General features: G+C 44.8%; 2 protein-coding genes across 3 annotated transcripts; both read right to left on the bottom strand.

Annotated features, from left to right (window-relative positions):
* Positions 1-135: 135 nt before the first annotated feature.
* mlst8 (MTOR associated protein, LST8 homolog) lies at positions 136-4,355 on the bottom strand. Of its 2 annotated transcripts, XM_079757406.1 has the most exons (9): positions 4,318-4,355; positions 3,884-4,051; positions 3,641-3,692; positions 3,375-3,537; positions 3,210-3,285; positions 2,751-2,903; positions 2,121-2,245; positions 1,522-1,685; positions 136-1,083 (listed from the first exon to the last, which is right to left on the bottom strand). In XM_079757406.1, the coding sequence occupies exons 2-9, from the start codon at positions 4,013-4,015 to the stop codon at positions 965-967; spliced, it is 984 nt and encodes a 327-aa protein (XP_079613532.1). In that variant the 5' UTR covers positions 4,016-4,051; positions 4,318-4,355; the 3' UTR covers positions 136-964. The 2 variants fall into 2 exon arrangements, with proteins under 2 accessions (XP_079613532.1, XP_079613533.1); XM_079757407.1 differs by lacking the exon at positions 4,318-4,355 and having other exon boundaries at positions 3,884-4,287.
* A 577-nt stretch (positions 4,356-4,932) lies between these two features.
* Positions 4,933-17,571, bottom strand: meiob (meiosis specific with OB-fold; the record flags this gene model as incomplete). The annotated part of the gene is made up of 13 exons (XM_079757450.1): positions 4,933-5,040; positions 5,386-5,472; positions 6,072-6,258; positions 6,679-6,823; positions 7,010-7,102; positions 7,486-7,581; positions 7,748-7,800; positions 8,115-8,215; positions 8,524-8,719; positions 8,921-8,993; positions 16,920-17,051; positions 17,222-17,279; positions 17,515-17,571. 13 exons carry the CDS (start codon positions 17,569-17,571, stop codon positions 4,933-4,935), a joined length of 1,386 nt encoding a protein of 461 aa, XP_079613576.1.
* Between the last annotated feature and the right edge of the window lie 5,039 nt (positions 17,572-22,610).

Raw genomic sequence — 22,610 nt, forward strand, 5'->3', positions numbered from 1 at the left:
CAATAAATGTTTGTTGTGTAATGTTGGGCATTTCTTTGTGAGTGTTGTGTGAAGAGGAAGTAAGAACGGAGCGATAACGAATCAGAAAACAGGTTTTGCATGACGTATGACTGACCCAAGTCTTTACTGGGGAAAATCAGTCTTCAAAATATTAAAACATTGGCCCGGGAACATAATGATATTATTTATACATAAGACACAAACAAGACCAATTCCAACGGTACAGGCAAGCCAGCACCCTGGATATAATGCAAATCACGTGGTCTTAAATATGGCCCATTTCTAAAAACAAAGCTCTTATTAATTCATCCTCAGTGGCGTTGCAGACCGCTCGCTACCGGTTGCTTCATTTTTAAAAGATGTCACCATAAGGACATGCCCTTTGGAAAGAATGGCACAAAAAGTTAAAAACCTAGTTAGTTAATGAATGAATTTCTTCCAAATTAGTAAATGAATGGAAGTGTCACGAATTTCATTCTTCCAAATTGACAGATGAGAGAGCTGCATAGAAAACATTCATACAGGCAAAATATTAATATCATTATTACCAGATGTTACATCATTTAAAAGACAGCAGGTGGATGCGTTTGTGAATAACTTATAAGGAGGGCTGACATTCAGACACTCCTGATCTCCTCTTCATCATCATAATCATCAACGTCTTCTGGCCGCTGTGGGGATGGAGTCCCGATCATGCTCATCACACCGTGGTCTGGCTCGTCAACGCCGATCCAAAGAAGTCCCGCGGTCTCAATACCAACTCACGGATCATCCCCGCCAAAGTTAACAAGCGATCAATATGTTCCCATGCGTGTCGATTCCGTCCCTCGTTCCAACCCTTCTGCTGGCAGGAGTCCATTCATTCATCCGTTCTTCTTCCTCTCCTCACGTGTTCTCCTGCCCAAAATCGTTTTTTTCCTTTTCCGTTCGCTCGACACCGTCCTTCTCCTCCTCTTCCTCTTCGTCAGCCCAGCACGCTGTCGTTGAAGGCCAGGCAGACCACGGCCTTCTGGTGCCCACTGTATTCCCGCTTGATCTCCCCGGTCTCCACGCACCACAGGCGCGCCAGGTTGTCTGACGAGGCTGCAGGAATGGCGAGAGAGAGAGAGACAGAGAAATTAGACAAGTTCTACATCAAAAACTCTTGTTACACTCCACATGCGTGTTTGTGACAGCACATCCGTACTATTTCATTACACTTCTGTTGAGGTTTTCATTGAGCTATTGGTTACTTAACCACCCCAATATACAATACTATAGCAGCATATACAAGTTCAGCATCCATCTTATGGTCTCGCATAGGACCTTGGATTCTAATGCCTTGCTTAAGTGCAGACAGCTTTTAACAAATCAATTCGTTTTTTATGTCGTTTCTAGACGGCCTTGGCAACATTAGCATTGCAAGGTTGTTTTCTTGAAGCCTAAACCGTCACAGTTTAAGTAACAACTAGATGTGTAGGTGTTTTTCTCAATCATACCGAATCCCAACACTGCCACGTTCAGTTGGCCTGTAGTACCAACCTGTGACGATGTACTGAGAGTCGCCAGAGAAGGCGCAGTCCCACATCCAGCCCCTAGAGGTCTCCCCTGGGTTGTTGCTCTTGATGCTCAGCTCAGTCATCAGGGAGAAGTTGGAGGTCCTCCAGATCTTGCAGGTCTGGTCTGCTGAGCAGGTGGCCAACAGGCTGCCGGCACAAACATAGAAACCAGGCATCACTCCTGTGAGTCAACGATTGTTGTGCAAGCAAAAGAGTTCTGTTATTCAACCCAAACAGGAGTCCTTTGGTCTGGTTTGAATATGCATTTAAAATGTATTATGTAATGGCATGCGATTTCCTCCCCAACATAAGTTTATTTTATTTACTATTCCACTCTTAATGAGGGGGAAAGTAATTAGATAAAAGATTTGAATGGCATCTGGATGCCATGTATGAATCAACCGTATTCATACCACGGTATGTTTAACACAAAAATAAAACAGAAGACGTGGTAATTCAGTTAACTCAACGCAACATTCATGACAAGACTTTACTCATCCTCCAAAAGCTGGCCACACAAAACTAAGGTCTGAGCTGAACAACCACACATGAACACAGTAGGAAAGCAGAGGGTTTACTCACGTGGAGTCAGGGCTGAACTTGCAGCGCAGCGAGTAGCGCTTGTGGGCCGGGATCTTGGTCTTGGGGATAAGCTGAGTGACCTCATCTCCCATGCCCCCCGCAAGGTTCCATACGTAGCAGTTCCCCTGGAGGTAGAAGGATGCCCCACAACGACAGAAAATAAAGAATCAGCCACCACACAATGCTCAGCGTTTCAGAAGAGAACAACGCAGCCAAGAGCCCCCATTCAGTCCCTCCTTTCCAAATCAACTTAGACACAGCAGTGAAATAGCATGTTAATACACAGTTAATAAAGATTTGGTTCAAGTAATAGCTTTATAATCAGGGGGTTGGCCAACACTCAAATAATGGCAAACGAGGTAGGGAGACCTTCAGTCTGTTGTTGAGAAACCTTATATTATTTGAGAGAGAGAGAGCAGACTTCCTGTCCACTAGGAGACTCAGAACCCTGACTAAGCCAAAATAGAGTCCGGACGATTCGAGCTAGTCACTGATCCGGCACTAGATTTCGGTCACTAGCACCACCGCAGAACATGTAAACAGTGAGCATCTGTGCATGTAATGCATTGCTACAGAGGAGGGGCAGAGAAACTTCCTGTCGGACTCCATGAGACCACCAAATCCACCAACCGAGCTGTTGACCGCAGCCATGTAGCTGGCGTCCGGGTCGATGTGTACAGAGTTGATGGCGACGTCGGGCTCTGGGATCAGCTGCTCGTTGTGGTCCGTCTTCAGATCCCAGATGTGGATCACGCCGCTCTGGTCGCCTACGATCAGCTCTGCCTGGAGCACACAAGACGACAGCCATGTTGTTCATCTCTGCAGATACTGATATCTGGCCTATAGCAAACAGTATATCGTTCATCGCTTATAATACCAGGAAAAAGAAAAAGGACCACGTTTTTTACACAGAAGGAAATTATGTACTTTGTCAATTTGTACTTAAAACATGTTTGTACTTGTTATTAAAAAGTGCTTTTTCAGCTACTCAGATTAAATCAAACAGAATTGCATTTTCTATAGACGCCATTCAATTTCGAGGGAAATCGAAGCATTGACAATCAGAGTAAATGGTCTTGTTTGTCTCACCTGGTTAGGGTGCAGGCACACACAGTTGATGGGTGCATTGACCTGGAAGATCCTTTGACACTGCAGGTTCCTGGACCTTAAAAACATCAGAGGAGACCAACACAGGTTAGCATTTTATCAGCATTCGATTCACCCCCATGCATGCATCGAATGCGAGGCGAGTACCTCAGGTCCCAGATCCGAGCCATGCAGTCCTCCCCTCCGGTATACATCCAGCGCCCATCCTCATGGAAGCCCACTGATGTGATGTTTTTGCTGACGCCATCGTATGTGATCACTGGGTTTGGGTTGTTGGAGTTCAGGTCATACATGCGGATGTGTTGGTAGCCTAAAAACAGAGGAAAAACCCAGACAAGTTCTTTCTTCTATGTTGTGAATTGGTTGATAATATAGATTTGAGGAGCGGTTAATAAGTTGTGATGATAACATACCTGCAGCTGCAATCATACTCCTATCTGGCGTCACCTCAAGCGAGTTAACCTGCTGAGAGCTTGTTAAGCAACAGCATAGCAGGTTTTTGGTATTCCGACATCATACAGTACACCACGGCACTGACACTTGCTGGTTAATGGGTAAGTGTAGATTTCAGGTGTACCGAGATACATTTCAGTTGAACGATATTATTTGTGCCAAACAAAACATACCAAGGCAAAGGGCGTAAAAACAAAGGATACCGAGTCTTGATGCTGGACCGTCCTAGTGCAGATCCCGCTGTGGGCCTGCCAAAATCGTACTGTATGGTCGTATCCAGCAGTGGCCAGAATCACTGGATCACTCCCCACGGTCCCCCCCTGGTTTACATTCATTCTTGCAGATAGTTGTCCCCGGACCTAACGAGGAAGCTATCGAAATAAACTCATCATTTTAATTAGATGTAAGGTTGCACATTGTTTTCGGAATATAGGATCCATATATTTTTACTGAACTATGTCAACAAGGTCAGTATCTACAAAGATAGCATGGAAAGCTAACTTGCTAAGAGTTAGACGATTCGTCAGCTATGAGAAAACGATTTTGATCGAGTCGATTAAGTTTGGAATGGAATATTGAAACTCAATGAACAGTAAAAAATCCATTGCAAAACAGAGTAACACAAGGTAAAGCCTACCTTGAAGATAGATGTGTTGTTTAGTGTGTGCGTCCGTAAAATGCCCCCACAACAACATAACTGTACGACGGTTCCGCTTCGTTAAAAGAACAGTTTGACGGGAAAATAAAACCTTTCCTACTGTTCACTTGTCCAAGGTCGAAAGTTATTTGTTTCGCGAATATTTATTTTTCTCAAAATGAAGCTCGGATTTAATCTCTTTTGTGCTCCTTTATTATAGCAGTCAAATTCATTTCCAGGCAGTACTGAAAACGTTAGAAACAGACAAAAAAAGAGAACACACAGTAAAAAAATATGACACGTTTATGGACTTACACATTTAATGGAAACAAATCAGAATTTTGTTCAATTAAATCTTTATTATTATTGAAAAATGTTATTAAATATATGCTGGGTTTCCGCTTGATAACAATGTTATTAGTACACATGTGAACACATTCATCAATTTCATAAATACATGTTTCAAAACATAGACATAGACATACACAAAGTAACCTCTCAGCATAGTCCAATATATAATCTAACACTTCGTCTTTGCTGTAAACTATTAAAGAGCAGTTAAAGAGGCGCGCTGTAGGATCCTCCTGCTCTGCCCCTCTTGCTTTACACTGGAGCTCACTGCAGCAGGGCGGACATATGCTGCTTCACTTCCCCTGGATCAGCCAATGAGCACGCTAGGATCGTCCCTCTGATACCTGACCTCACCTTGGTGGACGGGAGAACCTACAGTGGTTTAGATGTTTTGATTAACATAAGTTGAAGACATGTTAATATGAATTATTCATTTGGTAATAAATACATTTATATACACGTATAACAACAGCAAGATAGTGTGTTTAGGGCGTCTAGGGTGATTGATTCTTAGACAAAGGGTACTGGGTTTGATTCCTGTGCCAGAAGCCTATCTGAAGTTATCCATGAGCGAGATTGCCCATCACCTACCCTACCGTTTCTCCTAACATGTATCTGAACTCACTGTAGGCCGCTTTGGATGGAAAGTGTCTGCCAAACGACTAGATGGTAGTAGAAACGCAGTGGTAGACTGTGTGGCCAATTCTTTAAATCTACCTTCATGTGTATTTTGCATCTCTCCAGAAGAAACTTCCATTTGAATGCAGTACGCTGTTCATCAGTGAGACCTGTGAACTCCTCGATCTGCAACAAAAAGTATGAAAATCGTCTTGTTATCTTTCTGTTGCAGAGACACTCAAACAAATTCTAGAAAAAAAAAAAAAAGACAAAAAAAGACAAATTCTATATATAAAAATATATACTGTGTCCTCTCAATGAAAGTAGAAAATAGGTTGCACATAAATTTGCGGGCAACTGAACAGGGTTTTAAGAAGACAGCAAACATCTAAATAGTACATTAGTCATTTTACTACTATAAGTCAAATAGTGTACAGATTCTCAATTCATTAACATCGATATTTAATCACTTAGACACTATTTTGGAGAAATGTATGGATCATTGTTTCGAGTTCAACCTATTGCACACTGGGTGGCACTGTGGTGCTGCACTAGTGATATATAAATCAATGAAATCCATATTTGGTCTCAATATCTTCCTGACTTCCAGAATAGTGCAATGGATAGCACATTCTACTCCCAACCAAAGGGATCCCACCCCTGTCACCTGCCTACATTGTAGGCACCCTTGAGCGACATGCCTGGCCCCCTCCAGGGCACCTCTTCTCATATAGTGTGAGGGTCGCTTCAGTCCAGGGGTCTCTGCCCTCCTGGGGCCTACTCACAGTGCAGCCTAGCGTCTTCTCAGCGACGGGGCTCTTTAGGGAGCAGGCCTGCAGGGTGCCGGTGTGGTCGGTGACATCCACCATCAGGTCGAACCCTGTGGTCAGGGCCAGGGGCTGGTCCCTGCCTGGGCACGAGGGGTTGGTGCAGCTCTCCAGCTCCTCGTTCACCTGGTACTTGCACCTAGCACTGAGGGGGTGGAGGGGGTTGGGTCACTGGATGCTGATAGGAAGCATGATATGCCTTAAATACTTTTTGTGTTAGGGTAAACATCTGGCAATCAATGTTATTTCCTGTGGGATGAATAAAGGTCTGTCCATTCAGCCAAACATCTACTCATCTGTATATCTATGTCACTTATTTATTTAAGAGGTTTGCTGGTTCGATTCTCAACCAGTTTTTTATAGGGATTTTTAATGTAGAATTGCGTCTCTTCTGTTACTATGAATATGAAAACCATGATCTGTATATTATTGACTTTGTTTGAAATTATTATTTTAAAACATCCACATTTTCTGAAAAGTGGTGCATAGAAAATTGCGGTAAATGTAGAAGTTAGGATCTGAACTTAAAATGAATCTGTGGTAGAACGGCTCCGCCTCAACCTACCACTTGGATTTGATGACTCTGGAGATGGAGGAGTCCAGGTCCAGCTTGGAGATGAAGCTGTAGGTGAGGCCGAAGAAGACCTCAGGGCTCTCCTGGGCCCTCAGCTTCAGATGGTTCACCGTGTACACGTCCGTGATGGAGTCCACTGGGGAGCGACCAGAAGGAGGCAAACAAACAAACAACACATTTGTACGTAAAGAGGAAGCATGGACGTTCTTCATTTTCCCGACAAGCTATTAGTCGTTGTTTGTATTTGTGTTAATATCAAACAAGTATAGAAGAATGAAAAAACTGTGAGATGGTCAAACAGCAAGGCTCCTGTCTGACCGACCGGGCATGTCGTCTGGCCTGTCGTCGTCCACCAGCAGCCCTGAGCTAGACATCTCCTTGGCACGGCTGAACAACAGGCCAGCTTCATTGGTGTCTGTGATGGACACAAACACTCACTTCAAGTTTACATACACATAGTTAGACACAAATTATTCACAGCAATTGTTGTGTTAGTAACATGTACTGAAGCCCAGAGATGTCAATCATAGTTGTGGTTGGTGAAATGTGAAGTATTCTCAAAAGGTTGGAATGGAACTGAATGGCTTCTGGCTTTCTCTTTGCTGTTGTGATGTGTGGTTTAGAGAAGGTTAACTGTGGTGTGTGTCCTATTTGACAAAACCTATTATTAATCATTCAAGAGGTTTATCAACTTCATTCAATTAAATGTCAATGAAGGCAGGAATCCATATGATGAGGCTATAAGGATGCAGTTTGGGTAAACATTAAGCTACGCCTACATGTCAAATATATTCTTACCAGGGTTGACAGTAACAATAGTTTTGGAGTTAACTGTTGCCGCCATACAGTTTCGGAAACTGTCAAAACTAATCTTGGCATCTGCGATGAAGAGAACTTTGAGAAAAGAAAGCAGGAAAGAGAAAAAAACACAACTGTCGTTTATAGTGAATGTCTATATGAAGACTCACAGCCTATGGAATTTGACAGGCATGTTATTTCTGCATTAGGTTAGGGAAATATTCATTTTGTAAGCGAGAGGGGTTAGCTGCTGTTAACCTACCCGTCTCCTTCGGTACCAGAGTTTGTATGAGTTGAATGGCCTCTCTGTCCCAGCTGTGTGTGTGAGGTTGGGGAGTTGAAACACAGAGGTGGGGTGGACACATGGTGAAAATCAAAGACACATGGGGGTGAACAGAGGTCCGGGCAATCACTCGACCAATCAATCAATCGAATGATTGATGGCAAGCTCGGTTTCAAATATGCTTACTGAGCTATTTTCTCTGTTGCTATGTAAAAACACAATGGTGTAAAATAAGCATGCACTGCTTACTTTCATTTTCCCTTTCATCTACATGTGCATGTTATACACACATATAATATACATTCTCTAGCATTTTGTGCTGAAGCAAATGGAAAACCACCCTCACCAGACTAAGGAGAAGGAAGTCACAGAGTCATCAAAGAGCTTCACCTCCAGCCTTTGGCCTCTACGGCCGTCTGATGTTGTGAACTGCTTCGGCTCTGCAATCTAAAGACATTTATACAACATTTTTCATATCATTAAGCCTTTTTAGGTTTTGGTTGAAGGATGGGTGATTTTATCACATATGCTTTTGAGTCCCTTCTTTACATTGAACACATAGGTGTTCACATTATCCAAATGCATTTGCCAGATGAACAAGTCTTGTCCAAAGTACCCTATTACATTTTACATTTCAAAGAGAATTACATTTCAAAGAGTGTATCGTGCTCATTCTCAGCTAACTTGCAACCCAGCATGCTTCCAACAATTTGCCCATTGCCTACATATGCTCACCCTCAATTCAAGTACCCTACCGATCTCACTGCAGCCAGTATGTTCAGGATACTGCCGTCCAGGCCCTGCCCATTGGCCACTATGTCCCCCAGGGAGTAGAAGTCTCTGGGGTCCTTCACAGGCAGGTGGAGCAGAGGGAGGAGCCTATCAGCTGTGTCCATGTCTGCACACGGCAGCACCCGAGAGTGGGCCTCTGACACCAGCAGCCTGTAGAGGCTGGAAGAGAGGACAGGACGGGCGAAGGGAAGTCCATGGGTCAAAGGTGGACACTTTGATGTGTCCCATGTTGGTCAATTGTAACTACTTAACTGTCAGACTGACACATGTGTTGTCAACAGACAAGAATGAAACGAATATTACCTATATAAGCAATCTACAACCAGACCATAGCAAAAAAAAATGTTGTTGTTTTTTTACCTTGGTGTTGTGGGGCAATATTTTTCTTCTTTTTCTGGATCTTTGCTGACCACTAAAGGATTTTCAACAACCACTTTGACAAGAAAGACAAAAAAAAATGTTTAAATAAATTAGCCAACAAAAAGCAAGCAAATGGCTGTGTCACACCAAATTTGTACCGGGTGCCAAATTTGTACCGGGTACGTAATCCTTACGTAATCCATTCCAAACCTGCCTGGCAACAGATGATCGCGGACGATCGCGTCCATTGACGTAGGAAGGTTCAAGAACATTCGCGAAGTCGTTCATTGAGTTCAAGAACATTCGCGAAGTCGTTCATTGAGCGCGACAAGACAGATAGCCCTAACTTTACAAATTACATTTATTAGCGTTCCTAACTTGATATTTGTAATGCATTTAATTGTTTAATCGAATTTAGCTAGTAACCTCTGTGTTTAACGTGTAGTAAACCGAGTGTTTAACCGCGAATGTTCTTGAACCTTCCTACGTCAATCGACGCGATCGTCCGCGATCATCTGTTGCCAGGCAGGTTTGGAATGGATTACGTATGGATTACGTACTCGGTACAAATTTGGCACCCGGTACAAATTTGGTGTGACACCTGCAACAAATCATAACTGAATAAAGCTCATTTCAGCACGTCCAATTAAAAGGCTGGAATTACCTGTCAATCACTTTTCGGCCTGACCAATCAGAAGGCTTTAATTACGTTCAAAACCAATTGTAACCCCAACAACCAGGGCCTGCGTCTACCGTTGTGACGTCTATGCCTCTATAAATTCGCATGTTGCATCGTTTGCGTCGTTTCTGAAAGAAGACTTGACGAGAGACAGGAGAAAAATCAAGAAGTGGAAGAAGATGACTGATTTCGCTATCAAGATGATCCAGCCGGAGTACGCTCCGGTTGGCATGAACTCGATCCGACAGGTGATCCTCGACGGCCTGAAAGGTTTCACACCTCGGTAAGTTGGACAGCTGAAGTCAACGCCGAAGTTAAAGCAACCCAAATGGAATGTTTGGTGATCGCAATGCAAGCACGCGTTGTTGGGCCATATCGTGTGTCCCTTTATCAGCTTTATTTTTATGTTTATTCGCCTGCCCAATTGTGTAAACATCTTCTCATATAGTTCTCACGGTATCACACCATTATGCCAACATTTTGAGCCACTTTATAGCGATGAGCTATTGATGAGCTATTTGCCGAACCGTTGCCTAGTTACTAATAACAACATGCGCTTCGTCGATTGAGCACTATTAACACACAGGCACAGGTGGAAAAACTAGCATCGCTAGCCTGCAGGTTAACGCATCCGGCACGGTTATGCTGTATAACATGATATAATGCCAGATAGGGTTTTACCGTGGTAGCGGGCCCAAATGGCAACCACACGTTTTTGTTTTATTTTCTGGTTTTAACGTAACGTGGTGCAAAAACCGAATCTCTTCATCTTTCAGGCTGTGGAGGGATCTGGCGAGCGGGGACCTGGAGCCCTGTGTGTGTGGCCAGATGGTGGCCATGTTAACGGACCTGATCTCGTTCCTAGTGAAGGCCACTCTGGCCCCCGTCATGCCGAGGGTTGGGGAATACATACAGAGCCATGGCCACGCCTGTCGAAACATGGAGGTTGGGTACGTTGAAACGATGCTGAAGATGTCTGAAGTTTAGAATATTGTTTTCATTTTTTGCGTAGATTTGTAAAATGTTTTCTAACTGGTTGCAAAGAGATTTAATTCACCTCATTTGGAAAGTTTTGAAAGGATCAGAAATGTTAATCACCAAAAGCCACTTCAACATGTTAGGATCGGGTCAGTAATTCCAGAATATTAAGCGTATATTATGTTTCAATGGTTCTCCTTTAGATACAGGCCTGCACCCACAGAGAAGGACCTCCCTTACTTCCAGCTGACTGAAGAAGGACTCAGAGCCAGCTTTGTTGGGTCCCTACAGAAGGCCCTCACCAGTATCTTTGAAGTCCCGCAGCGACTTGCCATGGACTCACTGACCCAGCTGATAGTGGCTGAGGTCAGCTTGATGGCCAACGCGGTCATCCTCACTGCCATGACCACGCCCATCTTGGAGTCCAGCGTACCGGTGACTATCAGCGTTGCCTCCACTGTTTCCTGTGAGACACTGCAGATGTTGGTGGTCCACTTGGCCACCATCATTAAGGGCTCACTGGACCATATTGTGGGTAAGCCCGGTGGCGTCAGCAAGGCCCCACAGCGCACACTGGAGGCTGACGGGGAGGCTTCCACCACCATCAAGATGGCTCCTGGGACCCTACCCAGTCAGGCATTGGATGACGCCCCTCAGCACGACCCAGCAGGGGGTGGCTCTCCAGAGTCAGGGCTCTGTCCTGAGGTAGGCCTCTGTCCGGCCAACCTCTTGTATCAATACAGCAGAGAACAGAAACGCAAAAAAGGCATTTTTAGACGGCTGATGAAGCTGGCAAAAGATGGGGCGTCAGCAAAGCCTTCCCAGGCAAAGGAAATCAAAAGACTGAGGCTCAGGATCAGGTCTTTGGCCTCTGCCCCTGCTGCCTCCCTGAAGCTATGGACGAGGAAGAGGTCCTCTAAAGTCAGTCCTCTGCTAGAACCCGCTGTGCCAGCTCCTGACACCGATATCAACAACGTAGCCGGTAAGTTACCCGACACATAGCCAAGATTAAAACATTCAAGATGTTGTAATATGTTAGAACACGGTTTGTGCATCGTGTTAATTAGAACCAATATTCAATTAGTTGATTACAATAACTCTGTTGGACAGGGATCTCTATCAAGAAGACAAGCCAGGCCGGAGCCCCTCCTGTCGGTGAGCGGCCCAAGGGCCCCAGCTTCCTCTGCAAGTCCTCCAGAGTCAGTCCTCTGCTCGTCCCCGCTGTGCCGGCTCCTGACACCGACAGCAGCAACCCAGCCGGTAAATTACCTGACACTTAGCCCAGCTTACAAAAAATCTGACATTGCAAAATATTTAATTAGTCGATTATGATTGTTCTGTTGGACAGGGATCTCCACCCAGCAGACAAGTCAGACTGGAGCCCCTCCTGTCGGTGTGCGGCCCAAGGGCCCCAGCCTCCTCAGCAAGATGCTGTCCTCCATGGCCAGAGCCATTGGGAAGACCTTCACTTCCTCCGCCCCCTGCACAACCCTTTTGTGACAGCTTCCTAACTCCCTAACCCAGGCCGATTCAACTCACAGCCTGGATTACTAATTAGGAGGTGAGTCTGGCACAAACACCACCAAAACGGCTCCAGGCACCCAAGCCTGCGAGGACTTTGATGCCCCTCAGCCCTAACGCACTAGCGCTCTCTAAAGTCCAAAGGTAGGGCGGTTGTCTGTGGCTGGTTGTCAGCGAAGCGTTGCCAGGAGAAGGAAATGAATTGGCTAAGGCCAAGACCAGACAGTCTTTGGCCTCTGCCCCAGCCTCAGGGGCTGGACTATCTCAGGCTGCTGCCTCCTAAGGCATCTCCGCCTAGCAGTCTGGGAGCCCTTCCCAGTGGGGAGCGACGCAGGTCCATCATCTTTGAGGAATTGGATGATGTCCCTCAGGGGGCATAACCCAGCAGGGGGTGGCTCCCCAGCATCAGGGCTCTGTTTGGAGGTAGGTCTCTGTCCGGCCAGGCCCAACCGTCAGTTGTTCTCGTATATAAACCGAATGTTATCACTCACGTTTCAATGGTTCACTTATAGATACAGGCATCCAACCACAGTGAAGGACCTCCCTTACTTCCAGCTGACTGAAGAAGGACTCAGAGCCAGGTTTGTTTGGTCCTTGCAGGAAGCCCTCACCAGTATCTTTGAAGTCCTGCAGCGCCTTGCCATGGACTCACTGATCCCGCTGATGGTGGCTGAAGTCAGCACGATTGCCAACACGGGTCCCGCTGACTGTGAACGTTGCCTCCACTGTTTCCCTTGAGACGCTGCAGATGTTGGTGGTCCACTTCTGACTCCTCCTGACACAAACCACCACAACATACTTTCCAGTATTTTCCGGACCCATGGGAACCCTGCTGAGGCTCAAGCCCGGTTCTTCGGCCTCTGTCCCTGCTGCCTCCCTGAAGCTATGGAAGGGAAAGAGGTCCTCCAAAGTCGGTCCTCTGCTAGTCCCCGCTGTGCGGCCTCCTGGGACCGACCACCACAACAACCCAGCCGGTAAGTTACCCGACACTTAGCCCAGATTGCAAAAGAAAGTCAAAAAGGGCAGCGTGTTTGAATAGTTTCAAAATGCTAATTTGACAAGATGTTGTAATATGTTTGTTCATTGTGTCAACAAGAACTGATATTTAATGAGTTGATGATATTTGCGCTGTTGGACAGGGTTCTCCAACCAGAAGACAAGTCAGAGTGGAGCCCCTCCTGTCGGTGAGCGGCCCAAGCGCCCCAGCAACCTCCGCAAGATGCTGTCCTCCATGGCCAATGCCATAGGTAAGCCTTTCACTACCTGCACCCCTTCCACAACCCTTTGATAACAGCTTCCTAACCCCTAACCCAGACCTATTCACCTCAAAGCCTGGATTACTTATTAGGTGGTGAGTCTGGAAAATCAGCACCAAGACGGCTCCAGGCACCCCATCCTGCGAGTACTTGGATGAAGCACGACCCTGCAGGGGGCTGCTGTCCAGCATTGGGGCCGACTGTCACTGGTTGTCAGCGAAGGGTTGCCAGGTGAAGGATATTAAAAGGGTGAGGCCAAGGTCATTTTTTTTATCATAGGTGAATTTTGAGATGACGGAGAGCACAAGGCTCAAGCTCAGAGATTCCGGTCGGCTAAATCCAAGCATTGTTAAGGACCTCCTTAATAATCCTAGCACTTTCAAGGTTGTGATCTTTTATTATTTTTATTTATCAAAGCACCCTGCTGAGGCATAAGCCCCTGCTGCCTCCCTGAAGCTATGGAAGGGAAAGAGGACCTCTAAAGTCAGTCCTCTGCTAGTCCCCGCTGTGCCGCCTCCTGGCACCAACCACAACAACCCAGCCGGTAAGTTACCCGACACTTAGCCCAGATACAAAAAAAGGCAGCGTGGGTAAATAGTTTCAAAATGCTAATTTGACAAGATGTTGTAATATGTTTGAACAGGGAGAGTGTTCATACATTGTGTTAATAAGAACCGATATTTAGTTGATTGAGTTAGTTGATTATAATCACTCTGTTGGACAGGGATCTCCACCCAGAAGACAAGTCAGGCTGGAGCCCCTCCTGACGGTGAGCGGCCCAAGGGCCCCAGCAGCCTCCGCAAGATGCTGTCCTGCAAGGGCCGTTGTCTCTTGCTGGTTGTCAGCAAAGTGTTGCCAGGAGAAGGAAATGAAAAGGCTGAGGCCAAGATCAGACAGTCTTTAGCCTCGGCCCCAGCCTCAGGGGCTGGACTATCTCTGCCTGCTGCCTCCTGAGGCATCTCTTCCCAGAAGCCTGGCCAGACTGGAGCCCTTCCCGCTGGGGAGCGACGCAAGTGCCCCAGCGGCATACTTAAGATGTACGTCCTCCAGGGCCGAAGCCATTGCCAAGCCCTTCACTACCTGCGCCCCTACTCCAACCCTTTGGCGACAGCTACTCAGCCTCCTATCCCAGACCTATTAAACTGTAGCCCCCTGATTAATTATCAGGTGGTTAGTCCACTACCCTCTCCACCAAAACGTGAACAGGCCCCTCAACCTGCTGTCGTCTGTTGCTGGTTTCAGCGAACAGTTTTCAGGCAAAGGAAATTGAATGGTTGAGGCCAAGATCAGACAGTCTTTGGCCTCTGCCCAAGCCTCAGCTGAAGCTATGGACGAGGAAGAAGTAAAGTCAGTCCTCTGCTAGTCCCCACTGTGCCTGCTCCTGACATCGACAACAACAACCTAGCCGGTAAATGACCCGACACATGACAGATTTATAAGAAAAGCAAAAAAAGGGCAGCGTGTGTAAATAGTTTCAAAATACAAATTTGACAAGATGTTGTAATACGTTTGAACACAGAGTGTTTTTCCATTGTCTTATTAACAAGCAATATTTAACTAGTTGATTATAATTGTTCTGTTGGACAGGGATCTCCACCCAGAAGACAAGCCAGAGGGGAGCCCCTCCTGTTGGTTGGCGGCCAAAGGGCCCCAGCGACCACTGCAAGTCCTCCACAGTCCTCTGCGAGTCGCTGAGGAAGATGCTGTCCGGCAAGGGCTGTTGTCTCTTGCTGGTTGTCAGCGAAGCGTTGCCAGGAGAAGGAAATGAAAAGGCTGAGGCCAAGATCAGACAGTCTTTAGCCTCGGCCTGCTATCTCGGCCTGCTGCCTCCTGAGGCATCTCTGCCCAGAAGCCTGGCCAGACTGGAGCCCTTCCCGCTGGGGAACGACACAAGTGCCCCATTGGCATCCTCAAGATGGAAGTCCTCCGTGGCCAAAGCCACTGCCAAGCCTTTCACTACCTGCGCCCCTGCTCCAACCCTTTGATGTCCGCTAACCACACCCCTATTCCAGACCTATTAAACTGGAGCCCCCTGATTAATTATCAGGTGGTTAGTCCACTACCGTCACCACCAAGACTGTTCCAGGCACTTGCTGGTTTCAGCTAAGCGTTTTCAAGCAAAGGAAATTAAATGGCTGAGGCCAAGATCAGACAGTCTTTGGCCTCTGCCCCAGACTCAGGGGCTGGACCATCTCAGCCCGCTGCCCCTGCTGCCTCCATGCTGCCCCCCTGAAGCTATGGACGAGGAAGAAGTCCTCTAAAGTCAGTCCTCTGCTAGTCCCCACTGTGCCTGCTCCTGACACCGACTGCAACGACCTAGCCGGTAAATTACCCGACACCAGATTGCAAGTCCACAAGGGCAGCAATACTTAAAGTCTCCCAAAGACTCGCAGTCTTTGGCCTCTGCTCCAGCCTCAGGGGCTGGACTATCTCAGCCTGCTGCCCCTGGTACCCCCCTGAATCCTCAAACTAGAAGACAAGCCAGACTGGACCCCCTCGCGGTAGGGAGCGAAGCAAGGATCCCAAAGATACTGCTCTCCATGGCCAAAGCCATTGCCAAGCCCTTCACTGCCTTGGCCTCTTGTAACTAACTTGTAACTTACTCTACTCTCAATTAACTATCTTGGTGGCCTCTCACAAAACCTTTGAGGGATTCCTTACCCCCCTGGAAAGACTCAGGATTGCAGGGGGTGTGGTCTGAATCCCTGACTTTGTCAACATTTTATGTAGCTTGTACTTCCTCAAAGTCTGAATTGCTGTTACTACGTTAAGTTGCACCACTGCTGTGAGTGTACTGTTATTGGACACTGCAATGGCCACTTAAGTTTATGCTAATAAGTGAATCACTAGTGTACATCGCTGCTACGGCTAATGACTTGCACACACCTCTACTCTCTGGCTGTTGTTTTGGCGCTCTGGTCGTGGTGTTTTGTTTTTAAAGAGCCTTGATAAGTGGTGGAAGGGTAAGCCGCTATTCTGTTTTCCCGTGTTTTTTTCTCTTGTCTTGGTATAGAGTAGGATTAGAGATATATTTCTTTTTTAAGCCTGAACTGCAGGTTTTGTTAAAATATCTGGGATTTTCTGGTTATTAGGGCTACCCCAAAGCAATTTTTTTTGTTTGTCTTTGTTCCTGTATTCCATACAGTTGATTTATAATCAACCCTTTGTTTGAATGGTGCCTGGTAACATTTAATTTCAATCCCTTTTTGCTGTTACCTCCCTACCACGTTGATCAACCTCAGGGTGGTAACAATCGCAATGAGGGTAAATGTACTCTGCCTATTAAAACTTTAAAATGGTAAAACAAATGCAATATTTGGAGCAGAGCAGCCTTAACTCTGACATAAGTTATAAACTTATGAATATTTTGAACTTGCCCTGCTGCATTATACGGAAGCGCCTGGATTTTCAACCCATCATATATAAAATAAACATTGCTAAAAATAAACTACGTGAGGACATTGCATCTTTTTTTTTGTTACAATAGGTTGGTTCATTACATGGGGTGGTTCTATCTTTGCTTGAGACCCCACTCTTCATAATTCCTGTGCATGGCACTGCTCACCACATTCTCCAATGTTAAAGCTGCCAGAGAGGAGATTGATGAATCCATCGTTACCCCAGGCCGACACGTTGATGAAGTAATCCGGGGAGTCCTTCACTGTAAAGCTGAAGGTGAATCTGTCAAAGCCGATATCTGTAATTCAGAAGTATGGGGTTGTTGTGCACTGCTGTATATTTCAATTGAGAATTAAAAAATAACAAAAGTACCACAAGGGGGGAGTATTGTACAAAACATTTCTTTCCACTTATAGTTTAAGTTAACTATAAAAGCATAGTCTAGCAAAATATTATTATTTTTTTTACTTTTTCTGTCGGGGAAGCTCCGGACATCCGTTTTGCCGATGACTACACCAACTACCCTCTGCAAAAACAGCAGGTACATCGATCACGTTTTACTTTCTGCATTTAACAAATGATGAAATAATAATAATAGCCCTACGTCAGAGATGTAGCCTGACCTTAGTCTCAGCCCCAGTTAAGTATAGATACATTTCTAAGGAATTATAACAAAACATGGGTAGCCGTCTACAGACAGAGAAGCTGTTTTCAGCCCATTGATGAGATGTAGTTTAATAACTTTATTATATTCAGCTCACCGGGTGGGAGATGTTGGGGTGCAATTCACAGATGGCGATATTATTCTGAGCAGACATCTTCCACACCGAATGTAAAAGCTCTCTTTGGAACACGTAAATATCTTGTGATTGCCTAATTGTGGGGATAAGAACACATATAAGTAATTGTCAACTTCCAATCTTCAAAACCATAGCTTATCGAATATATTGAATAGGTCTGTGTCTGTAGGCATACAATTATGTTTATGAATTAAAATTAACGATTCTCACAACATCTATGACTCACCTTGATAGGTAATCGACAGTAGAGTTGGTTACAAGATATTTATATAAACTAGCTTAAACTTACTGAAAGAAACGTAACAGGTAGAATGATATACTTTTTATTCCTCACATTTCAGATTTTCGCGGCATTGACGCCCTCGCGCCAACACAAAACTAAATTGCTCGTGCATCAACTGTGAGTAAATGTACCCGCATGCGTGCGAATGTGTGCGAGTACTTGCTTGTGTGTTTGCGTGAATTCACCTCTTCCTCACCTTGATTAGGCATAGACCTGCAACAGGCTTTACTGACCAAAATACCGCGGTTTGACATTTTACAGTGATTCTTATTCTGGATATAGGCCTATGTGGAAAAGGTAGCTGTATATTCTATGTGTAGACAAAACAATTCTGATTGTTTTGATGAGGATTAGTTATTTGTTAGATTTCTAAATTCTGTCCGGTTGTTTAATTTTAATTTTGAGAGAGTGAATAAAAAGTGATTAAATAAACTAATAAGCAAAACATTAATATATGTAAAAGAATCAATCCTCAATCTGCACCAGTGAGTCTTACAGCAGTTTAAATTGCAAGATTTTAAATTCCAATGTATTAGATATTCAGACTGCATTTCTAGGGTTAATCAAAATGATCCTCGCATTCTGCTTCATGATTTATCGAATATAAATGCATAGCTTCCATTAATCATCCCTTAAACACAGTTTAACACCCACCCCCCCCCATAGAAATTACTTCAATAGAAGACCTGACTGGAGTACGATTTGCGAATCACCAGCCTCCCCCTGCCATCTCTGAAGATGACTGACCTTATTCAAAGTCAACCAGGAAGTGTGTGGCCCCAGGCCCCTGAACACAAGACTGCAGGAATGTGCTGCGATTGGTTGATTGGGTGACCTCTCTGCCAGAAGGTCAACTTCCTGGAAGCCCAAAGCCTGGTGAGACCCTTCTGAGTTTTGATGACCCCTGCAAACATTAATCAACCACCATCAATCTATGTGCACACACATGCATGGAAAGGTTTGTGTATAGATTATGTATATATGTGTGCGCGTGTGTGTGTGTGTGTGTGTGTGTGTGTGTGTGTGTGTGTGTACGTGTGTGTCTGTCTGTGTGTGTGTGTGTGTGTGTGTGTGTGTGCACCATGTGTTACATGCATGTATCCATCATGTGTGTGTGTCCATCTGTCTGTCTGTCGGTCTGTGTGTGTCCGTCAGTGTTTATGCCCTTTATGAGGAGCATGTGTGTGTGATTGTGAAACAAGCCATTGTCTGAAAAGAGCCGGCATGCTACCCCAACCTCCTTCGTATAAATCAAAGATAAATACAATTAATCATAAAGTCGTGAAGAACATTTACAAACGTGGAATTCGGTTAAAGGCAAGGAGGAGCAAAAAGCATGGAAGAAAGCTTAGGCATTAATCATTATGGACACACGCACAAACAGACACACACGCGAACACACACATGCAAAAACACACGCGCACACACACACACAGAAAATACTTTGTTGGTCCATGGCCCTAAAGTAGTCTTATTATGTTTGGAACTCAATTATTTCTCTTGGAGATAATTAAAACAGGGCATGAAACAGGAACATCTTGGCAGAGCACCACCAAATGCTTCCACATTCAACCGGAGCATCTGCAGACATCTTGGCTGTGACCCAGTCACTCCTTTAGTGACTCCCCCAAGTGGAAAGCTGTCCAAATCGAGAGGGATTCCAAGACAGTAAATTACCTGCCACCTGTATGGCAGGCCGATGGGGCCCTGGGCTGGCTCCAGCGCTAGTCTCCCTCTCCCAGTATTAGGTCCAGCTGGGCTCGGGCTCACTACAATGGGCCTTGTCTCTTCGTCCCGCTGCCCTCGCACGGAGCTGACATGACTCCAGAGGAAACATTGAATATTGTTAATAACGTGCTGGTGAAAAGTTGTCCGGATTAAATGGAGCGGGGCTGGAGTCGTGCATGATGTCAACCGTCAATTATACTGCAGCATTAAAGTAATAAAAAGACACACTGCCGCATTAGTCATTTGAAATTGCCCTGCCATGTTTCTTTGTAAGGTTGTAGACCCAAGTGTGGTTGAAAATAAATAATTAATAAAAATACATTTGAATTGATACTGAAAATCCAAAAGTAATCAAAGTAAAGTTGCATGACAATAGTCTTCCGAAACCAGTTGCCAAGATAACAGATAAACAAACCACCACACCCAAAAAGTGTTTGGTATTTCACTAACTCACTGAACTCACCCGCTCACTCACACACTCATGAATACTGTCACAATTCAAAAATAAAGTTATGTAATACCACATATGGTAACGATAATTAAAAAAAACATGTTAAATATGCCTGTAATAGTTATGTCTATTACGATCCTAATTATAAAGATTATAAACAGGGTAACATTGGTTTGAGTGAGGTAATGCATAATCGTGTGTTTGTGTGTGTCTGTGTATGTGTATCCATATGTGCGTGTGTATGTGCGTGCGTGCAAGTGTGTGTGGTTGTGTGTTCTTCATGCACGTGTGCACTTACATCACTCAGTTCCAAACGATGTATCCACTCACATAGAAGAGAAAGTAGAAAAAAACCTTGATATACAACTACTGTCATTCTAATTCTACACTGAGACGAGATGTACAATTTGTCGTTTCACCGTGGAAATACCCGGAGACACATAAAATTCCACCGACATCAAAGCATGCCCTTCTGTCCCAGCCTATCGGAGCTGTCCCTCATGAGCATTGAATGTTTAGCTTACCACCCTCTGACAAGCCCCTGGCACCAAAGTCTTACTCTAAATTTGACCCCCCCCCCCAAATCCCCCCCCCCCCCCCCCCCCCCTCATCCCCCCAATTTGTTCCCCCTTCAAATAAAGAAAAAAAAAATCAAGGCCTTTGAAGCTTCTTTTCCCCCCTTCAAATGAGATGGGTAACATGTTTATCCAATTATTTGAGAGTGATATATAAAACAGAAGCTTTTACATCTTAACGGCATGTGCACTAATGAACAATGGAGCCATTTTGCTCGGGGCGGGGGGGAGGGGGAGGCACTGAGTCAGCCTCCGCTCTTATTTTACAACAATGTCCTTCGTATGCCGATTCGTGATTCCTGCGATATTCTGTTTATGCACGGATTTTGCACGCCATGTGTACACGCCATTCGTGTGTGTAGGATTTATTTCCACTGTGTGGAAGGAGTGCGCACGCCGTGCCAACTCAAAATGTACAGAAAATCATGTGAGTCTGCTCCATCGTGGTCTTTAAAAGACTGTGGAAAATGTGATTTGTTGTTTCAAAAGAAGAACGTCACAGGCTTCATTTTTTATTTTATGTTATTTTTTCAAAATAGATCCCCTCTTTTGTACCCTTCTTAAGTTAACTCGGTTCCGTAGGCGCATTCACTCACACAGTCTATTGTTCGGAGGAAAAGAAGGTTTAAACTATCATAATGAGTTACAGCCATCAACTCGCCTTGTGTTGCTTTGTTTCTTATTCACCATTGTCCCTCCACCGTTTTGGTTTGCCTAAACTCGCTCTTTTCTCCAAGTCAACATGCAATATTAGAAGTGGAAGACACAAATTAACCTCTCAGATTAGGAATTCAATATCATAAAAACAAGACTATGATGTCGCTCACAGGCAAGCCACCACAAAAAGGCTGAAAAAACTCAAATATTCCCTTCTGGTCCAAGGCAATAAAAAAAGGCAAGTCCATCGATTTTCCAACTGATGTGGTGTTGACAGCAGGATAGAGAGTCCAGTATCTCCTGCCCACAAGCTGTCCCCGCTGTCAGCGCAGCACAGAATGTATGTTCCTCCAACATTGGTCAGATCTCAGGGAGGGTTAGTTGGTTGTCCCCTCCAGCACTTCAGCTGAAGCCTTAATGCATCACACCGGGCCCACAAGCAGGAGGTATTACACCCTGTATGGTGCTGATCTGCCTGGGATCTATCGATCTGGTGGTTCCTCACTGGTTTCATGCCTAGAAAGTACTTTGCAAAAGAATGCATATCACTTCATTATGTTGCATTTGGTATATGGAATATCTATCTGTAACATAATGACGAATTGTATGTTTGGCTAGCTATCTTGGTTAGATATTATGTACAGCATTTTGAAAAATGTATGCATTACAGAGAACCTCTTTATGCTGTATTTTATTACGTGTGTCATTTCAATGTTCATACGCTTTGGGAATGATTGTTATTTGTGCCCCAATACGGCTTCCATTGAACAATCACATGGTTGCCAGATATTTCCTTCCTGGAACAGGAACAGGGTCACGAATTAAATACATTCATCGACATTTCCAATAACTTTTGGGAATTATAACAGGTTTACCGAAAACAATGGAAGGTAAAACATACAAATTCCTTCTTGGGAGAAGTCCTACTTTAAACAGAATGTTGAACTCATTCTGAACTACAATTTTGATCCATCCATGAAAACAATTGTTAGAAGGAATAATATATTGCACCCATTTTCAGCCAAAATAACCTCCAATAAATTATCTGCTAATTGGTTTATTCAAGAAGAAAAAAATAAGGATTTGGGTTCTTACGTTTCATACCAATTTAAACTATGTAGACAACTTGACTTCTGCACAGCAGGCTCTCTCTCTAATCATGGATGTGAGGAGTTCTAGTGCAGAAGTCATGCATTTCCAACTGCAAAAACTGTGCGTCTTTGAAAACACATGCGTGAGCTGCTTTTGAACCAGTCTCACTAATCAAAGCTTGCTTGCTGTAACCAAGACAGAAGAAGATCTTGGTCTGGTTTTCTTTTGCTTAAGGTTTTTTTTGGGGGGGTCTGTTTCTCCGGAGGAGCTC

This window comes from Pollachius pollachius, assembly GCF_949987615.1.
Source record: "Pollachius pollachius genome assembly, chromosome: 19".
NCBI lineage: Eukaryota > Metazoa > Chordata > Actinopteri > Gadiformes > Gadidae > Pollachius > Pollachius pollachius.